This window comes from Ambystoma mexicanum, chromosome 13 (genome assembly GCF_040938575.1).
Source record: "Ambystoma mexicanum isolate Mex_15411 chromosome 13, UKY_AmexF1_1, whole genome shotgun sequence".
Taxonomy (NCBI): domain Eukaryota; kingdom Metazoa; phylum Chordata; class Amphibia; order Caudata; family Ambystomatidae; genus Ambystoma; species Ambystoma mexicanum.
Window position 1 is genome coordinate 444,820,888 of NC_090938.1, and position 19,765 is coordinate 444,840,652.

The 19,765-nt window shown below is 44.6% G+C and overlaps 1 protein-coding gene across 2 annotated transcripts in view; it reads left to right on the forward strand.

Moving 5' to 3' along the window:
* The window catches only part of TMEM98 (transmembrane protein 98), a 418,722-nt gene that overhangs the window by 325,390 nt on the left and 73,567 nt on the right, over positions 1 to 19,765 (forward strand). For both annotated transcript variants that reach the window (XM_069634076.1, XM_069634077.1), the window contains exons 6-7: positions 2,393 to 2,508; positions 6,865 to 6,924. In XM_069634076.1, coding sequence (XP_069490177.1) covers positions 2,393 to 2,508; positions 6,865 to 6,924 — 176 coding nt within the window. The remainder of the gene's footprint in view (positions 1 to 2,392; positions 2,509 to 6,864; positions 6,925 to 19,765) is intronic.

Sequence of the window (19,765 nt, forward strand, 5' to 3'; positions counted from 1 at the left end):
AATTTGTAGTTTGTCTCATACTTCGATGAACTAGTCAAACAAAGAGACCGATCAGTTTCAACGTTGCTTGCAAAGTTATGCATGTCTTCATCAGGGTATACACAAACGGACCAAAATAAAAAATACAACACTTTAGGATGATACCACTCATTCCTGTATGTGCTATGCGGAAATTAGCAACTAATAATTTAGTTACTCACAGTGAGACAGCACCATCAATTACTTGTGGCCTAAAATTCAAACTAAGTGGATTCCATAGTGAATAAAGCGTTCCCCTAAATAAATTATCTCATCACCACCGGTGGATTAAAAACAGAGGGTACTCACAGATACGCTGAGAATGGAAGTTTCATCAAATGGCTTCAGAATTGAAGAACTACATTAAATCATTAGCCAAAAAGGGGTCCATACATGGGAAATAACAGAGTATAGCTTTGTGAGCTCGAGGAGACCACTTTTTTGATAGGGACTTGTGGGATGTGGCCAAAATCAGATAGACAAAAGGAGGATTCCCAAAGCAAGCTACCTACTGGTGTCACACTACTGAACTGGTTTATGTGGACTAAGTTGAGGCAACAGTGAATCACATTCTTGTGTCAAAACAAATATCACAAGGTATGCACATAAACTAGTATTTCAAAGGAAAGAATTTTTTTAATTTAATTTTTATAATACATGTTAAAAAAATGGAACATAATGAGTCCAGTAGTTAAAAAAACACATGACAAAGCAAAGAGGAATCAGTCCTGTAAATCAAAAAATCATGTGCAAACAATCACGTGAATCTATTTGCTTGATTCGAATTGTACATCAAACCTATTATATTTTTAAAGGTGATGTTAGTAGTGACAAGAGTGACTTCATACCATAGACATAGAATGGTAGTACTTCTACAGAAGCCCCAGTAGGGACAGTGTGTAAACATGAACCCGTGTGGGGAGTGTGTCGACAGGATGATTCTGTTTCCAACCATATGGTTGATGCCGCTCTGACAGAGGGAAAGAGGGTCCTGAACTCACAAAACACTGCCATCACACCACTAAGAGTCGGGACGAATAGTATCAGCATTGCGGTAACGCCCACCTCGTAAAATCTACAGCGGTTTTCATCAACGTTACGATCTATAGAAGCCAGCAACAGCCACTATGGGCATCCTTGCCCCTCTAGACATGTATGAAGGACTGATATACATCGCCTGACCTACATAGAACACCTCCTCCAAGTTCTACCAGATACATCCTTAGACATCTCACAATCATTATGAAAAATACGACACCTGGGCTAAAGCTGTCGTTTTTTCCGTGTCCTGACGAAAGCCTTATCTGGTCCAACATTCACCTAATGGACAAAAGTCATCTCTAAACTTCTGAAGACTGCTCTCTCTTAAGGCAGGAAACAGAATCATCCTGTCGACACACTCCCCACACGGGTTCATGTTTACACACTGTCCCGACTTGGGCTTCTGTAGAAGTACTACCATTCTATGTCTATGATATGAAGTCACTCTTGTCACTACTAACATCACCTTTAAAAATATAATAGGTTTGATGTACAATTCGAATCAAGCAAATAGATTCACGTGATTGTTTGCACATGATTTTTTGATTTACAGGACTGTGATTCCTCTTTGCTTTGTCTTGTGTTTTTTTAACTACTGGACTCATTATGTTCCATTTTTTTAACATGTATTAGAAAAATGTAATTAAAAAAATTCTTTCCTTTCAGTTTGTGTATACCCTGATGAAGACGTGCATAACCATTTAAGCGACTTCGAAACCGGTCAGTCTCTTTTTTTGACTAGTTCATGGAAGTATGAAACAAACTTCAATTTGGTCTCCGTGTCTGGACTTGTAAACTGAAAATAATAATGTCTTAGTTGTTCCCTTTCATTCCTTGGAATTCTTTAAGTAATAGTGCCACCGGTGGCAATACTTGGGTGGGCTTACATAGATTGAGGACCAACCTTAGATGTTTGTAAGTGCAGGTAGGTGGTACGACCAGCTGTGTTAGGGATGTGAGCATGATGGAAGAAGTGCTAGAGTGAAGGAAGAGAAAGTGAGGGACAGAGGCAGGGTAGAGGTGGGGGGAAATGTTAGCTAGACGGCAGATGAGAGGTAGGTTAAGTGGGTTTCTCTGAGAGGAGCAGCTAGGCCTCTGATCTGTTTTCTGTATCACTTACCTCTCTTTCAGCTGATATTCCTCAGGTCCTTTCTTGCTCCTTCATCAGACACCACAGCTCCTCCCGCTCTGCCTCCCTCGTTGCAACTATTGCATGACTTCACTTTTCCCTGAAACATGTTGCAGGCATAGGTTGAAGTTGGTGCCTGAGCTACATCCAGTGTTCTCATCTCCATGCATTACATGTTCAGTGAAGTTTTATTTTTCTTCGCAGATCTGTCATACCTTGACGGAGAAGCTGGTTGCTATGACTATGGGATCCGGTGCCAAAATGAAGTCACCCGCGAGTCTAAGTGACATTATTGTTGTTGCCAAGCGGATCAGTCCAAGGTAAATTCTCTTTGCATTAAGAGCTCCTATAAGCAAATATGCTCATGGGCGATTCTGATTGGTTTAGTTGAAAATCATAAAATATTAGCAGGATGCATGGGTTTAAGCTCCCAACAGAGTATATTTTTGACAAATCATGTTTGTCTTTTTAGCGTATTAATAGCATTTGGAGTGCTTTTATGCTCTCATAAATCTGCGTGGTGTATTACAGAGATGTATGTATTCTAGCTATACGAAGGGATTCTGGTATGAAATAATGTTCTCATGCTTTGCTTTCAGTCAAGAAGCAGACATATTGGAATTCAAAATGGGGTTAATGATCACATTTCAATGTGATTTTATGATATCTGTTTTTTTAAATAGTGCTTTGTGCTAGATTCCATCCCCTTCTAAGAGCTGTAATAACAGGTGTCATTATTATTTGACATAATGGTATGTGGTTTTCAGTTCTTGAAGGATGAACGGCTCAGTCAGCCATATGAGGATTCAAGCCTGTGACTGCAGGTTGCACACAGATCTCTAACGTGAGTGCATAACTTGATGAGCTATCTGACCGACTGTTTTAAACACGGTTGGCCATCAAAACACAGATAAACTTTACTTTTTTTTAATTTTTCAGATTTGTGTTTCACTGGAACATTTGAATAGAAGGTTCCATGTGTTTTTAGCACCGATTTATTTCATTGCAGAAAATCTCATTTTCGAATTTTCACCGATTTTTAAATTCAGTGCTGAGGCAAAATGCTGGGGAAAGCCTCGGCCACCTCCCAGTATCTCCCATCACCAGCCCCTGCATGGCTCAATATTATTTTTTAAAATATTTGTTTTCATTGAGATCTGATCGATTGTACGGCCCAAAAACAAATCCATTGCTCAGGTGAAATGAGTGAAGGATCTGGGATCAATGGATCAATGATTTGCGTTCAGTTCCCAAATAGAGCACTATCGACTGATAAAGAACGGCTGCGCATTTCGTCCCTTCTTACATTTCAAGCTTGTTGTCAATTACATTTAAAGGAAACCCTTATAGAAAGTCCCATCATTGCAGCACAATGGCACCTCGCTAATGTAAACCAAGTCAGAGGTGTTCGAACGATGGCTCTACAGTAATCCTGCTCTACCCTGCATTTCTGCACATTATTTGGCAGGATCTTCCTGGCCTGCAGCTGTGGGGTATTATGTGGGTGATGCAGTCCTTAATGAACCTCTCATTATCCTGTTCAGTCATTTCAGTGCTGGGAGGGATTTAACAGAAATTACATTTTTGCATTGATGTCCCTAATGAAGTTGAGAATCAATATCGAAAAGGGCATTGGCCAATATGTCACAGAATATTGTCATATGTTATTTTATGTCCTCTTGGCTCTAAGTGTATTGTCCAGCTAGGTGCAGTGATTCAGCTGTAAGGTCTAGTTGCCATGTGCAATACTGTTAAACCAGAAAATAAAGATTGTTATGAATGTGGGGGCAAAAAAAGATATGGTTTTAGGATAAAAAAATTAGAAATCTCTCTGAGTATGCGGGTAGCGTTCCATAAATGAGGGCCAGTACACGGAAGGAAAGACCACCCATACTTTGAGACAAATGTGCCGGTCCAGAAAAAATGCCGGTAATTCTTGATCCAGTATTTTATATGGACCGGCACACTTCAGGTTTGCCAGCGGGGCCCATGGATCTACTGGCAGGCCTGACCTGCCGGGAGTACAGACCCCTACCGGCAAAGAAACGGCACAATAACCAGCAGCGGTAATACCAGTGCTGGTAATTGCGTCAATCCCATCTCATGGAGTCCTATGGGACTACATGGGAATGGGAATTTACTGCCGCCCGTAATAGCTCGGTAATACTGGGATATCGGGCGGTAGACATAGAAAGGGCAGTTTGCAGGTATCCTGCCGGTAATACCGACGGGAAACTGGCAAACTTAGAATGAGCCCCTTTGAGTTGCTATAAAGAAGAGGATATTTAAGTTCATTGAGGTACTCTCTGCATTATTCTGAGTTTGGCGGTAATTTGGTGGTAAATCTGCTGAATTGCTGGCAAAATCAGTTCCCATTACCACCACTTGGTCCTGTGGACTTACCACAGGATTTCGAGTGGTGGATTGGTGGTGTTAGACCCCATTTTTGGAGTCCATAGAAGTCCATGGGGATTTTGGTGGATTTACCGTGAGTGGTAATTCTGATACAGTAAATCTGTTGATAAATCCTCCACTTTAAGGCTCGACTCATAGTTTGGCGGTGTGGTAAATACAGAGCTAATTCCATTACCGCCTAAAAAGAGGCAGTAACGGAATTACCACCCCTTTTTTACTGCCCTGCCAAACTTGTAATGAGGCCTCCTGATGCCACCTCTCTCTCAGCTCTCTTAAATTGCAAACTTAATCCAAACTCCCACACCCTGCCGTTCCCTCACAGATGCATATCCCTCCCCCGTGATTGGACTTTGCCTGGGGGCTCCCACCTGGGTTTAGATTGAATTTTGATAGCAGTTTGGTTCCTGGTTAATAGGTTTCTTATTACAGGTGTTTTAGCAGTTTTCTGTAGAGGTAGGCGAACCCCAGCTTCGTGGGCTGCGCTTCGATTCTTTGATTTGACATCTCATGTTCCCATGTCTGCCAGGTGTGTGCTCCACAACGCAAGCAGTGCACTTATAAACATGGCCTTCCTTCGCCCATGACGGTTACTGCACGGGCATTTGGATGGACATGTTCGGGGCAAACTGGCAAAGATGTATTTTATCCCATGACCCTGAAATACGATCCATAGAGACGTTACATTAAGAGGGTGAACTAGAAACTGTCTGAACTCTAGGATGCACTTTAGGCACTACGTTTGCTTTTGAAATTTTAAAACTGTTGTTTTCATGCCATTTCAAGTACTAAATAGACACATTTTTTGTAATTCTAATTAGAATGTGAATATATACACTCATTATTTACTTTAGATCACTAGAAAATGGAATCCAAATTTAAATAAGCAATATCAATGAATTATAATTGATAGAAACACTACACTTTATTTAAGTTGTTGTTTGATTGTTCAGTCTTTAATGTTTTGTATTTCTGAATAATACCCAAAAGGTTGAATTTTTAAAGAATACAAAGTAAACTATTTTGTTTGAGTACATTGTTGTGAGGAGCATCATTGATACAGAGGAGCACCTTCCACATTATATTTCTCCAATTTTGAATATTTGTAGACTAGAAGGTGGCAGGTAACCTTTTATAGACCAACTAGATACAGACCTCCAAGAATAAAAAGAGGCTGTACAATAGAAAACTGGACCCTGAGACATCGGCAAGGGTACACACATATGTTTACACGGGGAAAACTATTCAGCATTTTTATTTATTTATTTATATTATTTGTACCGCGTGTGAAAATGAGCCCGGAGGCATGATAGCGCCAACATAACCAACAAACAAACAACAAAAAGTATCCAAAGGGGTAGAGAAGAAGTAGAAACTATCATACAGAAGCAGAGAGTCAAATTGTTGAAACAGAGGTTACTCAAATAGATGGGTTTCTAGCCTGCTCTTAAAGAGCTGCAGATTGCATTTGCATGAATCTGGTTGTTAACACTTTGCTGGCACATGTGATGGACCCCTGGCATTTGGAGTGGAATAATAAGTAGGGGTCATCCAGGGATCTTGCCAGAAACATTCCCAGGCTCACCATCCACTGGCTCGGGGAGGCAGCCAGCCGCCGCAGCCACTCCACCTGTAGTCCCCAAAATGAGGCAGGGGATTTTGTAACAGAGCCTCTGTGTAGGACGATTGCTATGTAGTAATCTGCTATGGCCTGACAGCAACGACTTGAAAAGCAGTTGCATGCACCTATGGGCTGTGCCTAGAGGATTGTGAGTAGAAGTACAGTTGAGATCCACAAGCGAAAACAAGATGCTACAGTGCCATGCTCTTGGAGTTGGGAGATATTGGTACATTTGCGTTTACACACATATGCTCGTAGAATCATCTACCTCATCAGGTATTGGAATTTAAAGGGACGGCATCTGTGAATTTATTTGTAACAAGACCTAGCACAACATGTCACAAAACCTAAGGAACCAAGAACTAGGAATTGGACACGCAGGATGTCACCAAGGGGAGATCTAGGTCCTCCATATAATTGAAGGTGAATCACTGTCTCCCTTACCCAAACAGTGAGCAGAAACAGCTGTAACTGATGACAGGAAGTGGGGACTTCTGTCCTCCTTTGCCTGCGCAGGACCTCCAGGGGACGCCCTGCTAGCCCTCTTCCCCCCCAGACTCACTGAGTCCCCTTAATCTACTTATTTATGTTTCCAAATGATTGTATTTGCTGAAGATATTCCTACTTTTTTATTGGTTTTTAGGGTTGATGATGTTGTAAGATCCATGTACCCTCCCCTGGACCCCAAGCTTCTGGATGCCAGGTAAATGCTTACACTTTTTCACTGTAACCTCTTGTGTAATGTTCTTGAAAACATTTGATTTTTCATTACCAACCTAGTCTTTTGGTGAAGTAAACAGCATGAGTAGTTTCATTAAATTTCCATAGCTTTTGTTTCAGTAGCGTATTCAGTTCTAGCAATGAGAATGTTGCTTAACCTTTCCGATTATGGATCACCGACCAGTGCATTATCCAGCAGAGAATATTGTTAATTACAAAAATATAGGGTTACTTGATTGCACACCTTTACTAGGAGATGGCACAGGGATAGGTCTCCTGCTTGAGTACTGGTCGTCGTCTCCTGCTTGAGTACTGGTCGTCGTCTCCTGCTTGAGTACTAGTCGTCGTCTCCTGCTCGAGTACTGGTCGTCGGAAACCCGTCAACAGGATTGAAAGGTCAACCAGTACAGCTGATCGAGATGTCCACCTGACCGACCCGTTTCTGAAGCCCGGGTAAGGAGGAGAGGGGGATATGGCGAGCTGATTGAGGAGCGAAGTGAGGTGGGAGCATTTATCAGGGCTTAGGGGTGGCAGTGAACAATAAGGTGGGGGGAATCAAGGGTGAGGTGAGTGTGATTGGAAAGTTAAACAGCAGGGCACGGGGTGCAGAAAGGAGGGGGTTCAGTTGGGGAACCCCCTGACAAGGATACATCAGTGAGTGTGGGGGGAGGTGCGATGGCAGGGCAGTGAGGGTCAAATGGGAGTTATGGGGTTAGACATAGGTCGAGCATTTGTACAGGTCAACCTCTAGGTAGTCGATCAATAGGCAACTGCTCATAGAAATGTATTAGGGTCGATTCACTTCTTGGGGAGAGCGGTTGGGGTCAAACAAAAGACCCATCAACCAAAATTATAGATAATAAGACATAGGCCCTCATTACGAGTCTGGCGGTAACTGAGCCGAAAAAACCATTAGGTTACCGCCAGACTCGTATTACCATTCCGCCTCCATGATTCCCGGAATTACCGGGGCATTACAACCCCGGTGACCCGGGAATTCCGGAGGCAGAATTGTGTAAATCCCCATTCACAGTGTGCTTCAGGGGCAAATTAAGATTAGTACAATCAGCACATGCACAGTATTACCCAGAACTGTGCATGTGTTGTGTGCCTCACGCTGTCGCACAATGCTACAAAATTTGTGGCAAACATCATGATATTAACAAGTGTTAGAGGCAAATTCTTACTCAGAGTAACATACTCAAGGCCACTGTGCCCCCCTGTCTGGCCTCTTCTATCTTCCCTAGACGCTGCGAGGACTGCAGCACTCTACCTCAACCGACTGCAGCCCTGAGGATTCCGGCATTCGAAATTGAGGTATTGGCATTTCACAGTCCAGCATCAGCAGAAAAAGAAAAATCGAAAACCATTGTTTTCGTGAATTGGAGACTGAACCCGCTTGGGTTCTCCCTGCACCTGTCTGCTTCGTGTTGCAGGCTGTGGCTTTGAGCCTTTTTTATGTATAACAGCCCATTGGAGTGGTGTGGCCTTCTGGCTCCTTGTGTCCACTCCAAAATGGCAGACGGCACCTTGCCTATGCTGCAGGAAGCTAAAGATGCCCAGTGACCCACCCATCTAATCCTGATTGGTCAAGGGATACTCCATTATCCTATCCTGGCCCCCCTCAGGTTCACAGTGTCTCCCTGCTTGGCCCTGTCCGGGGCTGGATGGTGCCCCTTTTCCTGCCCGCCGCCTTGATACCATCGAACACAGGCTTCAACATGATCCCGAGCTCCCACCGACCTGGTAAGCCTCAGCATACTCTCCCGCCTCATCCTTTCCATGGCCCCATGACTTTGTGGCTTGCCCACACCAACGTTTCCTCCTGATGCGTGCAAGGTCCCCCACCTGGTTGTTCATTCGCAGCACACAGCCCTGCTACTACATCTCGTTCCCTGTTTCCCTCTTCATTGAACCTCGCTCTGGTCTGCGCACAAATACTGTCTTCTTCCCCACGCAGTCCTTAAAACTTCCAGGCTGCATTGACACTGTTGCTTCCCTCACACACTTTACTACTAACTGGCTACTATTCACTAATGTTAAGTCAGTATTTCCTGATTGCTGCCTTGATTCTGGTTTCCCCCTACCCTTCTGGAGTACTGTGATTTGGGTTGGCTTGTAAAACGTTCTTACCTTTATCTTACTGCCCTCCCTCGCTTTCCATTTCACTGTCTATACCTTGCAGGTACCCTGCACTGTAATCTAAATTGATTTCCGACTATTGCAGCCTTATCAAAGCCACATGTGTGAAACCTCCCCCTTTCATCACATGTTGATCTGATTCTGCTCTGCCCCCAAGGTGTACCTTACATCTGTGCACACTCCACTTTTTGCTGCATTTCAGTGTTCTGTTAAAAATCGAATTTGGTTGTGCTTTTCCAACTGTGCATCCTCCATTTTTTGCTGCATTGAAGCTTTTGAGTGCTTTTGGCTAAAATCGAATTTAGGTGTACCTCCAACTGTGCATCCACCATTTTGTACTGCTTTTTAGTGCTTTTGGCTAAAACCGAATGTAGGTGTGCTACCACTCTGTTAATGTTCTGTGAATCTGGGCATTTCCAGCTCACTGATTTCTGTCTGCTTGGCTGCCTGGTGTGATTCTATTATTGCATAGTGCTTCTGACCCTCCCCCTACTAACCTCTGACACCCCATTCCTCCCCTCTTGTCTTTGCCCCCAGGGTGCTCTCCGTCTCCCCCATCTTTTCTAACTGCTTCTCCATCTGCTATCCTCCCTCTCTCACAAAGTCTGGAAGAAGAAACTAAAAAAGGCACTACTGAGTTCCAACCCTGGTTTGCCCATCTCAGACACCTACATCGATGCTGCCATTCTTCTAACCTATGGACCTCCATAAGGTTTCTGTCCTTTCCCCTTTCTCCTCCTCACCCATTACTGGCAGCACCAGATGGGAAGTGCTCTTGACTCACTCTGCATCTTCCAAATGCACCATTAATGTCTATCATTATGGCACTATCATGGCCCAGGGCTCTCAGCCCAAACTCCACCTTCTTGACAGGCGTCTTCATTCTCTCTTCAACTTCCTCCCCTCTCCTCCCACCCCTCCTTCCCTCATCCCCCCTTTATCATTCCCCCAGTGGTGGCACCCCACTACTGTGCCCCTCCTTGCAAATCTTTCAAAGGTGACAACCAGCTTCAACTACCTACCCTCAATTCTTAATCTGCTAGCAAACACTCCTCTGACATCTGTCACCTCCTTGAAGACCTTGACCTTGACGTCCTTGCTCTCACTGAGACTTGGTTGAAGGCCAGCTCCGTCACTGATTTTGACACTTCTCCCTGACTGTTACAAGATCCTTTCCAATCCCAGGACCTCCCGGCCTGGTGGTGGAGTGGCTCTGCTCTTCCCTGAGTGGGTTCCTGCTTCCATCATCCCCACTCAAACCTCATCTGTAGGCTGTCCGTTTCATCTTCTTTCTCTCTTACTCTCACTACCATCTACAGACCCCCCCAGACTGTCCTCCCTCTTCTTCTCAGAATGGGCTGACATGTCCTACTCCTTCTTACCACCTACCCCACACCTAACCTCCTTGGAGATTTAACATCCATCTCGAGTTTTGATGTGGCCACTGTTCTATAGAGTTGTCTGCTCTATGAAAGCCTCCTCTAAACAGGTGCTCCCCTGCTCCTCCAGAACCATCAAGAACAAAATCGCCTCTCTCGCTCCAGCCTTAGCTGACCTCTGCAACTACTCATTTGCCACTGGCTCCTTCCCTCAACCCCTCAAGCACTCTTGTGTGCACCCTCTCTCAGCCGTCTGCTGACTGACCCATCTTGCTTGGCTTACTATCGCCCTATCTCTATCACTCCTTTTTTTTGGCAAACTCATGGAGATGCTGGTCATCCTCCAACTGACCCTCTACACCAAAATTGCCAGCTACCTCCACCACCACCAGTTTGGTTTTAAGGCTGCCAGAGGCATGGAAACTGCTCTCTGGAAAACCCATGAAGACCTACTCCCTAACCTGGACACTAACACTCCATCTGTTCTGATCCTCCTCGATCTCTCTTCTGCTTTTGATACAGTTAACCACGCCATCCTCATAACCGTCTCCATGATACCCTAGGCATCACGGAATGGGCACTGGCGTGGCTGACCTCCTTCCTTTCAAACAGACCGTCCCAAGTGCAAATGGGCCCTTTTCTCTCCTCCACCTCACTCTCTACCTGTGACGTCCCTCAGGGTTCTATACTATCGCCTTGACTCATCAACATCTACCTGGCCCCTCCGGCCCACCTGATCTCCACTTTCTCCCCTCATTTCCAGTGTTACACAGATGACACAAAGCTCTCTTTCAAGCTGCCTTCCTTTACCTCCTCCCTCATACCTGACTGCCTGACTGCTTTTCAGACATGGTGCTCTACCAATTATCTCTGCCTTAATTCCAGTAAGACAGAGATCCTTCTCATCGGGACGCCTGCTCCTTCCTCCTCGGCCCACTCTCTGGCCTAATTCCCAGAGTTATCTCCCTTCACCCACTTGTGAGGGAAAAAAACCTTTGGATCATCTTTGGCTCTTCTCTCTTTTCTCTCCAAACATCATGGACCTTGCCAAGAAGTCCTATTTTCAATTCCATCTCCTCCTACCTTTCCTCATCTTCCCCAGATGCTCAATATCTCCAGAACCCTTGTTCTTTCTAGGCTAGACTACTGCAACCGCCTCTTCCTCAAGTTGCCTCTTTCCTCCCTTCACCCCCTTCAGCTAATCCAGAAGAAGACTGCAAGACTTATCCTTGGCCTCAAGCCCAGGGGCTGCACCTCTTGACTGACTCCCGGTGACCGCAAGGATCAAATGTAAGACCCTTTGCATCATCCACAAGGCTATCTGGGGCCTGGGGCCTCTCTACATCCAGCTTTCTCTCCCTAAACACCTTCTGGCCAGAGTCCTTTGGTCTTCTGGCTCCAGCTCTCTGCAGGTCAAAGGTTTCTCCTAGTAGAGAGTGGGAGGTAGATACCTTTCCTCGGTTGGCTCCTCCCCTCAGACTTCAGACGGATCGTCTTACGTTCTGGAAACTTCTCAAGTGAGGCCTGGTCCCTTCAGAGTCATACAGGGGCCAGATCACCCCCTACAAGTCCTTTGCCAGCACTTGCCCTCGGCCTCCCTTCCCCGGACTAGCCCAACTTGGTCCTCCTTGTCCACTGCACTCATCCTCCCTTTCCGCCCCCCTCTTCCCCTCGCACATGCTTCCTTGGTCCATGCAGCACTTGCTGCCCCCACCCTTGGGGGTACCCCACTCCTGCACTTCTCCCACTACCACCTCCCCCTGCACTTAACACCTTGTCATGCACTTGCACATTAGAATTGTCACAAGGTCAATATCGCCACACAAATGTCCAATAAATAAATAAATATGGTCAGAAAAGTTCTTAGAAAACCCACATTGAACAAATTAAGAAAAGCCCCTTTCGAGGTAGCTGGTTAAGTAAATGACAGCCTTACCCGTAAGAAAGCAGTGCAAGCCCAAGGTTATATTTAGCTTATGCTCGATTCCTGCAATGTCTTCCTTTCTGGCATCCCCAGCTATTATATGGGAAGAGTAAAAATCTACAATTTCTAGCACCACAGCTTTTGCAAACATTCCAAAATGCTCCAATATTTCCCAGATGCTGTGATGACTGTGATGGTAACTCGTGGCAGGGCAAAACATAGTATTGCAACACTGGTGCAATTAATTCTGTGCCCTGGCATCCAAGTTACTGCAAAACCAGAATTAAGTGGTGCATGCCCTCAAGGCAAAGAACCGCACAGTACACTTACCTCGGGCTAAACAACCTAGATATGGTATAAACAATCTGGAGGTATTCGAGCCGCCACTGTAACTCTCTTCCAACGACTCTTGCTCTAATTACACTAAACTTTCAATCAGGAAAAAAGATTCTGTTCTGAAATGGCAGCCATATTATCATCTTGACCATGCTTGGATAAATGGAAAAGGTTTTTAGCACTTGGTGAAAACTGATGATGTGTTTACTGACTCATGTTTTTATTTCCTTATTTACATTACCATTCAAAAATGGCTCCCACAGTTGCATTCCCAATGTTCAGCACAAGTCCCTTTGTCTTCCCTCCCTTGTCTTGTGGCACCTAGAAAAACATGTGTACAGGCGCGTTATAAATGCCATATCATATCATATCTCATCGTTCCATGCCGGGCCCCAATTTCCCAGACAGTTTGCTCATCCTTGGACAGCTTGCCCCGTACTCCCTTCTGATACATCCTGCTGACTACAGGTGTTCGATCTAATTGGGTCATGATATGCATAGCTTATTCATTGTAGTGTGAGGCCAGTGTGTGAGACCTTTTAGCTTCGAGGCATTCAACCTGTTACTGTGTTCTTTGTGCGTGCATTGAAAAGCTTTCACCATTCAGGGCGCTTTTGAAGATATATCCTGCTAGTGTGTTATTGGCAACGTTACTGTGTGCACCTGGCAATTAAACTTCATATGTTTCTGTCTGCTAGCAACAAAACTAACTCTAGTGTTGCTTAACTAAACAAAATCCATGGGAAAGGCCTACGCTTGTGGTTTCAGCTATCCTCCCTTTCTCTCAGCCTTGGCACTTTCAGTCATCTGAACACCTTTATTGACCAACAAAAAATCCCTTTTAAGCTATTGAAACAGCAATACTGTGCTTTCTTATCAATGAGCTGTGCAAGGCCTTGCAAAGGGAAAAATGGTGCTTCTCTCGCCATTTATAATGCTGCTTTATATACATGTACGCTACCTAACTGTGCATACCCCCATTTACTACATTCAGTCTCTGTATACTCAGGAAGCTAGTCCTCCCTATAATGTGACAACTAGCTCCCTACAATGTAATTGTTTATTTGTAAATTGCTTATACACAGGTGAAGTGCTTCAAAGCGCTTCAAGGCGCAAAGGGAACAAGGACCGGACAGACAGACGTGCAAGGCCTAGAACATTCAAGGTCAAGATTGTGCAAGTGCGCATAACAGGAAGTATGCGGGAGGGGGACAAGTGTACCCAGTCCAGCAGGGGCCTGAGTTAAGTGCAGAGTGGTTGGCCCTCTCATGGATCATATTACAGTAGTGCCAGGCAGAGTGCAGAGGCCCAGAGGCAAGTGCAGAACTGGCAGGGGAGCCTGGGCCTTGCGAGGCTCTGCAGGTGCTCCAAGCGACCAGTCATTTAACTGAGCAGGTTGGGGAAGAGAAGGAAGGTGGGAAAGAAGCAAAGAGGAAGCAGGTTAGCAGGGGAGGGGGAGAGAGACGGAGGAAGAGAAGAGGTAGGTCTTGAGGAGTTTCCAGAACTTAAGGAGGTCCGGCTCAAAACGGGGAGAGGTGGGTAGGCTGTTCCAGAGGGAGGCACCTGCAGAGGATAAGGATCTACCCCCAAATTTCTGTTTGGAGAAATGTCTCACCCACAGAGAGTTGGAGGGGGCCGAGCAGAGGGCTCTAGAAGGAGAGTATTTAGGAAGAGAGCGTTGTAGATAGTAAAGGCCCTGGGCCCAGAAATCCATGTGGACTATGCAGAGGGACTTGAACTTGATCCTTGCAACCACGGGGAGCCAGTGGAGTGATTTCAGCAACAGAGAAATGCGATCCCTGGGCTTGAGGCCAAGAATAAGTCTTGCGGCTCTGTTCTGTGACAAAACTGTGCAGTAGCACTTCAGAGCATTCTTATGCGCACAATGGGATTACCATAATAAACTATCACAGACCCAAATAACCAGGCAGACTTAAAAAATATGGCAAAATACTACTTTATTATCAGTTGATTAAAGTAGGGAACAGCAAATCATAGCCAACACACCCTCAACTACATTTCAGGTATACAAAGGTGTTAAACCTCGATGTGCGTCAGCTATGACATCAATCTACGTGGCAAATAATAAAACCTATCTGAGGGAGGGATTGGTTAGGGCAACATATATACTTATAGCCTCAATAATTGTTAGTAACATCATTGCCTGCCCCTTACCTGGTAGGCATACTTTGAACTTCCCTTTAACTAAATATACCAATGATTATAGCAGCATAACAGCAGCGGATTGGCCCCTGCAACAATGTATGCTTGTCATTGAATAGGCCCTTATGATTGGTTGGCATGTTCTCTCAACCTTGGACACTCGGCACGTTAGCAGCATGTAAGCAAAACAAAACCCAGGTGCAGAGAACAACGTTAGACTACTGCCCACTTGCCCAATTAGTCTACCATCTCTCATCAGCCAGGCCTTCAGCCAAGGCTTCCCCTATGTACTTGAGCTTGCTGGATGTTCTCTTCTCTGGAACTTTAATGCGAGTTAAGGTACATCGTTATCTTCGTCTGTGCTTATGAATAGGCCTTGTTTTCTGTTCTTGCACCATGCGTGAAGAGACTATGATTTTGTCAATCTCGCGTTCTATTTTATTCAATTATGTCAGGTGTTATAAACCTCTTCAGCCTCTGGAGACTCGGTTGCTCGGTCTCACATATGCTTTGCATCTTTAATTGTCAATACTTGGCATTCACAAATGTTTGCTCATTTACTTAATCTAAGCGAAATGTGTCCTTCTTATATTGCTTATGGTCGTTGACTCCCTTTGTACCTTGCAATTGCTTCTTGCTGTGGCATTCTTGATCACTGGGCAAGAGATATTCTTTCTTCATGCACAAATTTGCATTTCTAGCATCTGTCAGCTCTGCAGCCCTGGTCTCTCTCTTTCAAGCTTTTCATGTATTATTATTCAAAGCCGACGTCCATCTTTTGAACATGTCCATTTTACCCTTGTCATATTTTCTACTGCAGCAATTTCTATGTGTCTCATGTAAGGGAGGCATGGTATCACAAGTATGACACTGACACAAAAGGTACAATATGCAAAACCTTTATTCAATTCTTGGCATTTGGAAAACCTCCTAATTTGCCCTATGCCCTATGCTAAGATGGGAGTAGTCTCTCCCATCAAATAATCAAGAAATCACAGTCCTAGTCAGTCTCTCTCAAATCAAAATGGCCTATACTAACAAAAAACCTAATGCCTGCCCTGTTTCTTATACAAAAAGTGTACAAAGGAGAATATGTATGCAAAGGAAAATCAGTGTTAGAACTTAAAGAATCAAAGTGGCTGAGTTAGCGCCCCTCCACATGTTGGACAGCACAGAGTGAGACGGCCCCCGTAGACAGGATGACACACTCTGGCTCAGGGTTTCAAAACAAAGCAGTTCAAAATGTGGATAGAGGCCCACCTGGCCTTCCACGTTAAAGTCACTTTTCCAGGGTTCCAAAAGTTCCTTCACAGTTCAACAAAAGGGTACAGAGTTCAACCAAATGTTCACACAGGTCTCCCTCGATCAGGCTCGGACCTCTCAAAGTAAATGTTCACGTAGGTCTCCCTCTGTCGGGTTCGGACCTCTCAATCACAGCACTTGTAGGGGTTCCCTTCAGTTGGGCTCGGTCCTTTTCCTGTTGTCGAAGACTTTTGAATGTGCCAGGCTTTTACTATAGACCCCTACAGGACCACTTTGACTTTAACTTCAACTTGCACTCTTGTGTTATTTGCCCCAGTGTTTCTAGGTCTATGCAGTTCAATATAATAAGCAAAAGAGTTCAATGTTCACTTAGCACTTCCCCTTATGCCGGGGTCAATCTTGATCATCACGCTTTTTAAAGTTCATTTATTTCGTGGCATTCAAACAAACATTTCACCTTTCGTGGAGACTTTCGAGTGGGCTAATTCCTTTCGCCGGACCACTACACTACTCTGTATCACTGCTTCACAGTTATAGGTAATTGTAAAGTTGACCACAGATCTGCCTTTCTTCGCATCTCATCCACACGTGTCCAGCCTTCAATTGTAAGATATATTGTTGCCACTTCAATCTTTCCTTAACAAACACAGGTCTTTCATCTTGCTCGCTAACTCACCGCCTTTGTGCATTCCTTTCTTGTTTTGCCATTGTAATTCATGAGTCAAGGTTAGTACCATAGGCTTGGCCTCGCCTCCCCAACTCTGTCGTTCACCCGGAAGGGTTGCGGGCACATTTGAAACACAATGCAGTCTTTTTGTCTGGGATTTGGCCCTCTCCACCTATCTCTTATGGTTCTTTGGAGGCAACAGCCTCCTGCAGGGACCTCTTGGGTTCCTTTATCCTTGGTTCTCATCCCTCAATCCATCGCTCTGCTCCAGTAGGTTTGCCTTCACCCCGGAAGTTCTGCTGATTCTCGTGTTCCACCTTGCTCCGAGTGTGTCTCTATGTTCTGCCTTTTATCCGTGTGGGGAGAGCTAATGGATATCAGATGTATGTGATTAAAGTCAAGTGCCTGACTTTGCCTGACCCGATTAGCGGTATATGTCCAATGAGATGTGTAAGGGTTAGTCTTGTTACTCTGTCACCCTCTTCCTCGACCCAGTGTTTGTGTAGAAAAGTGGGGGGAGTTGGGACGTCAGAGAATCCTATGAAATAGGAGGGATCATGGGTACGGGATGGGGGGGAATACTGCGTTTCACCATCGGTTGCCTCACCCCCCGAAGACCCTTCACCCAGGTAATCGTCCCGCACTGGTCCACCCCAGGCTCTGGATCCAAAGGCGATGGCCGTGCCCTGGCCACCTTGCGTTTCTGTGTATATACATTTACTACTCATCTGTTTACTTATCTAGATTGTAGATATGATTTCTTATCACTTATTACTCTTGCTTTTTCAATTGTATCTTCAGTCTTTAAGTATTCTAATATAGGTTCGGCACGTCATCATGTTTTCTTGTTATGACATCACTTTGCACCTGTCAGGTCTTCTTTCCAGCTCTTTGATATTCAGTGGTGTCTGCAAATCTCCTGCTACCACCTCAGTTCGAGGATACATTTGGTACGGCTGTCTGAGTGCAAAGCGTGTCATAAACCTAATCCGGTATTGGAATGATGCCTGGTGTCATGCACAGTGTCTTCTTGGCATAGTAAACAAAACAAGAAAAAGGGAAACAAATCAAGAGAAAAAAAATTGTTAATCACTAGAACCCCATGGTTCACACAACAATGTCACATGGTACTGATGTTCTGATACCCGGATGCAGCACTTCCCAAGAAACAACTGTAAAGGAAAAAAAAACATCAGTATCCTACATACAAGTATTGAAATTACAACTTTTCTACACCATATTTGTCACCTGTCTTTCCCGTGCACTTGTGTAAAAGTTTGTTTTTATATTTTGTTCTTGTTTGCCATACTTAGGGTTTACCCCTGAAGATGGTAGGGTCTCATCACGAGTTGGGCGGTAGCCCTTAAATGCGGTGGTAATGCTATTATTACTGCCACATTTAAGGGCTGGCACAATCACGATTTGGGTGCTAAATGTGCTGTTTTACCTCCAGCTTTTTGCTGGAGGCGAAAATTCCATTTAGTGCCCTGTTTTCAGCGCAATTACCGCCGGCTGTATTAGCGTGTGGTATTTGCACCAAAAATGCCCCATTGGGTCCAATGGATCCAATGGGGAATGGGGATTTACTGTTAACGCCCAACCTGTGATCCAGTGCTAAGAACGCCGGACCGGCTCGTGCAAACACAATTACAGTTGGGCAGTATTACCGCCGGGACACCGCCCAACTCCTGATGAGGCCCTATGTTTGAAATGAATTGGCCAAACCAAATCTGTTTATGACCGCTGCCTCACAAGCTGAGAAAAATAAAAGTGTTATTTTTATTTACATTTCTTAAGTGACTCACACCTCGTTATTTTGATCCATTTTGCATTTGCTGCCGCCTGTATCTCAGGGGCCAGCAAGGATGCAAAAAATACAGCAGCTTTTCTAAACTGCCTGTATTTTGCTGGTATTGCCGCTAATCAGTCTGCGGAATCTTGTGAGAAACAGTTCTCTCTCTTACCCCTTTGTAAGCCCATACTCCTATGAGCCCCCTTCTTGTTGGCTCTAGGGCACTACAAGCGCTAATGAGTCTAAGGTGGTAAGAGAACAAATACCATTCCACCTTGGCGGGAGGTGCATGTATGCTCGTGTGTCACAGGGCCAATAATGGTCCATCAATACTGCAGTGCCCAATTGCACACCTGGCAAATCCATAATTTGTTTGCATCCTTTGTTTTGCTATATGTACTGTGCCTTTATTTCAAGATAAAAAAAAACGGGAGATCATTCTTTGTATTTGCATGGGCTCCCTATTGACATCAAACCATATGCGCAAATTAGCATACTTCCCCCAATCACCAAAGCACTTACTATTCAAGAATGTAACTGTTTCTTCTGCTAGCCCAACCCTTATTTCTGCAAGTCATCCAATTATCCATCTGTCCAACCTGATTTTGAGAAAAGATTCCCCATTTTACGGAATTGCGGCCTGGTCTGACACCGTGGCAGCACCGCTCCTGTAGCATTAGTGATTTTTTTAGGTTTGTGTCATTGATAAGTAACCTCCCCTCTGTGACCATTGCATGGGGTATTTCACTAGTGTCTGCCAAACTATCCAACATCCGGTGTTCCTTTAATATAATCATCTGTAAAAGGTGGAAATAATATTTACAATCCATCCACTTAACATAGTCCCAGTGGCATTGGAAGAGTCCTCTTGTTTTGCAAACTGCAAGATGCAGCAGACAATGTGCCATGCCTAGTGGCATTTCTTGTGCTGCAAACAGTCTGGGGGCACTCGTGGCGTGATGTATGAGAGCAAGCATAGCAACTTTCATTAAATCTCTCTCTTCCCACTTCTTGCACGTGACCATACCATGTGTTAAATGTTCTACTTCTTTTCTTATATTTCTACTATGTTCTAATCAAAGAAAGGAAAGAGAAAACAGGAAAATTACTATACACACAATCCATGACAATTTTGTCCTAAAAACATATCTTCTCCCA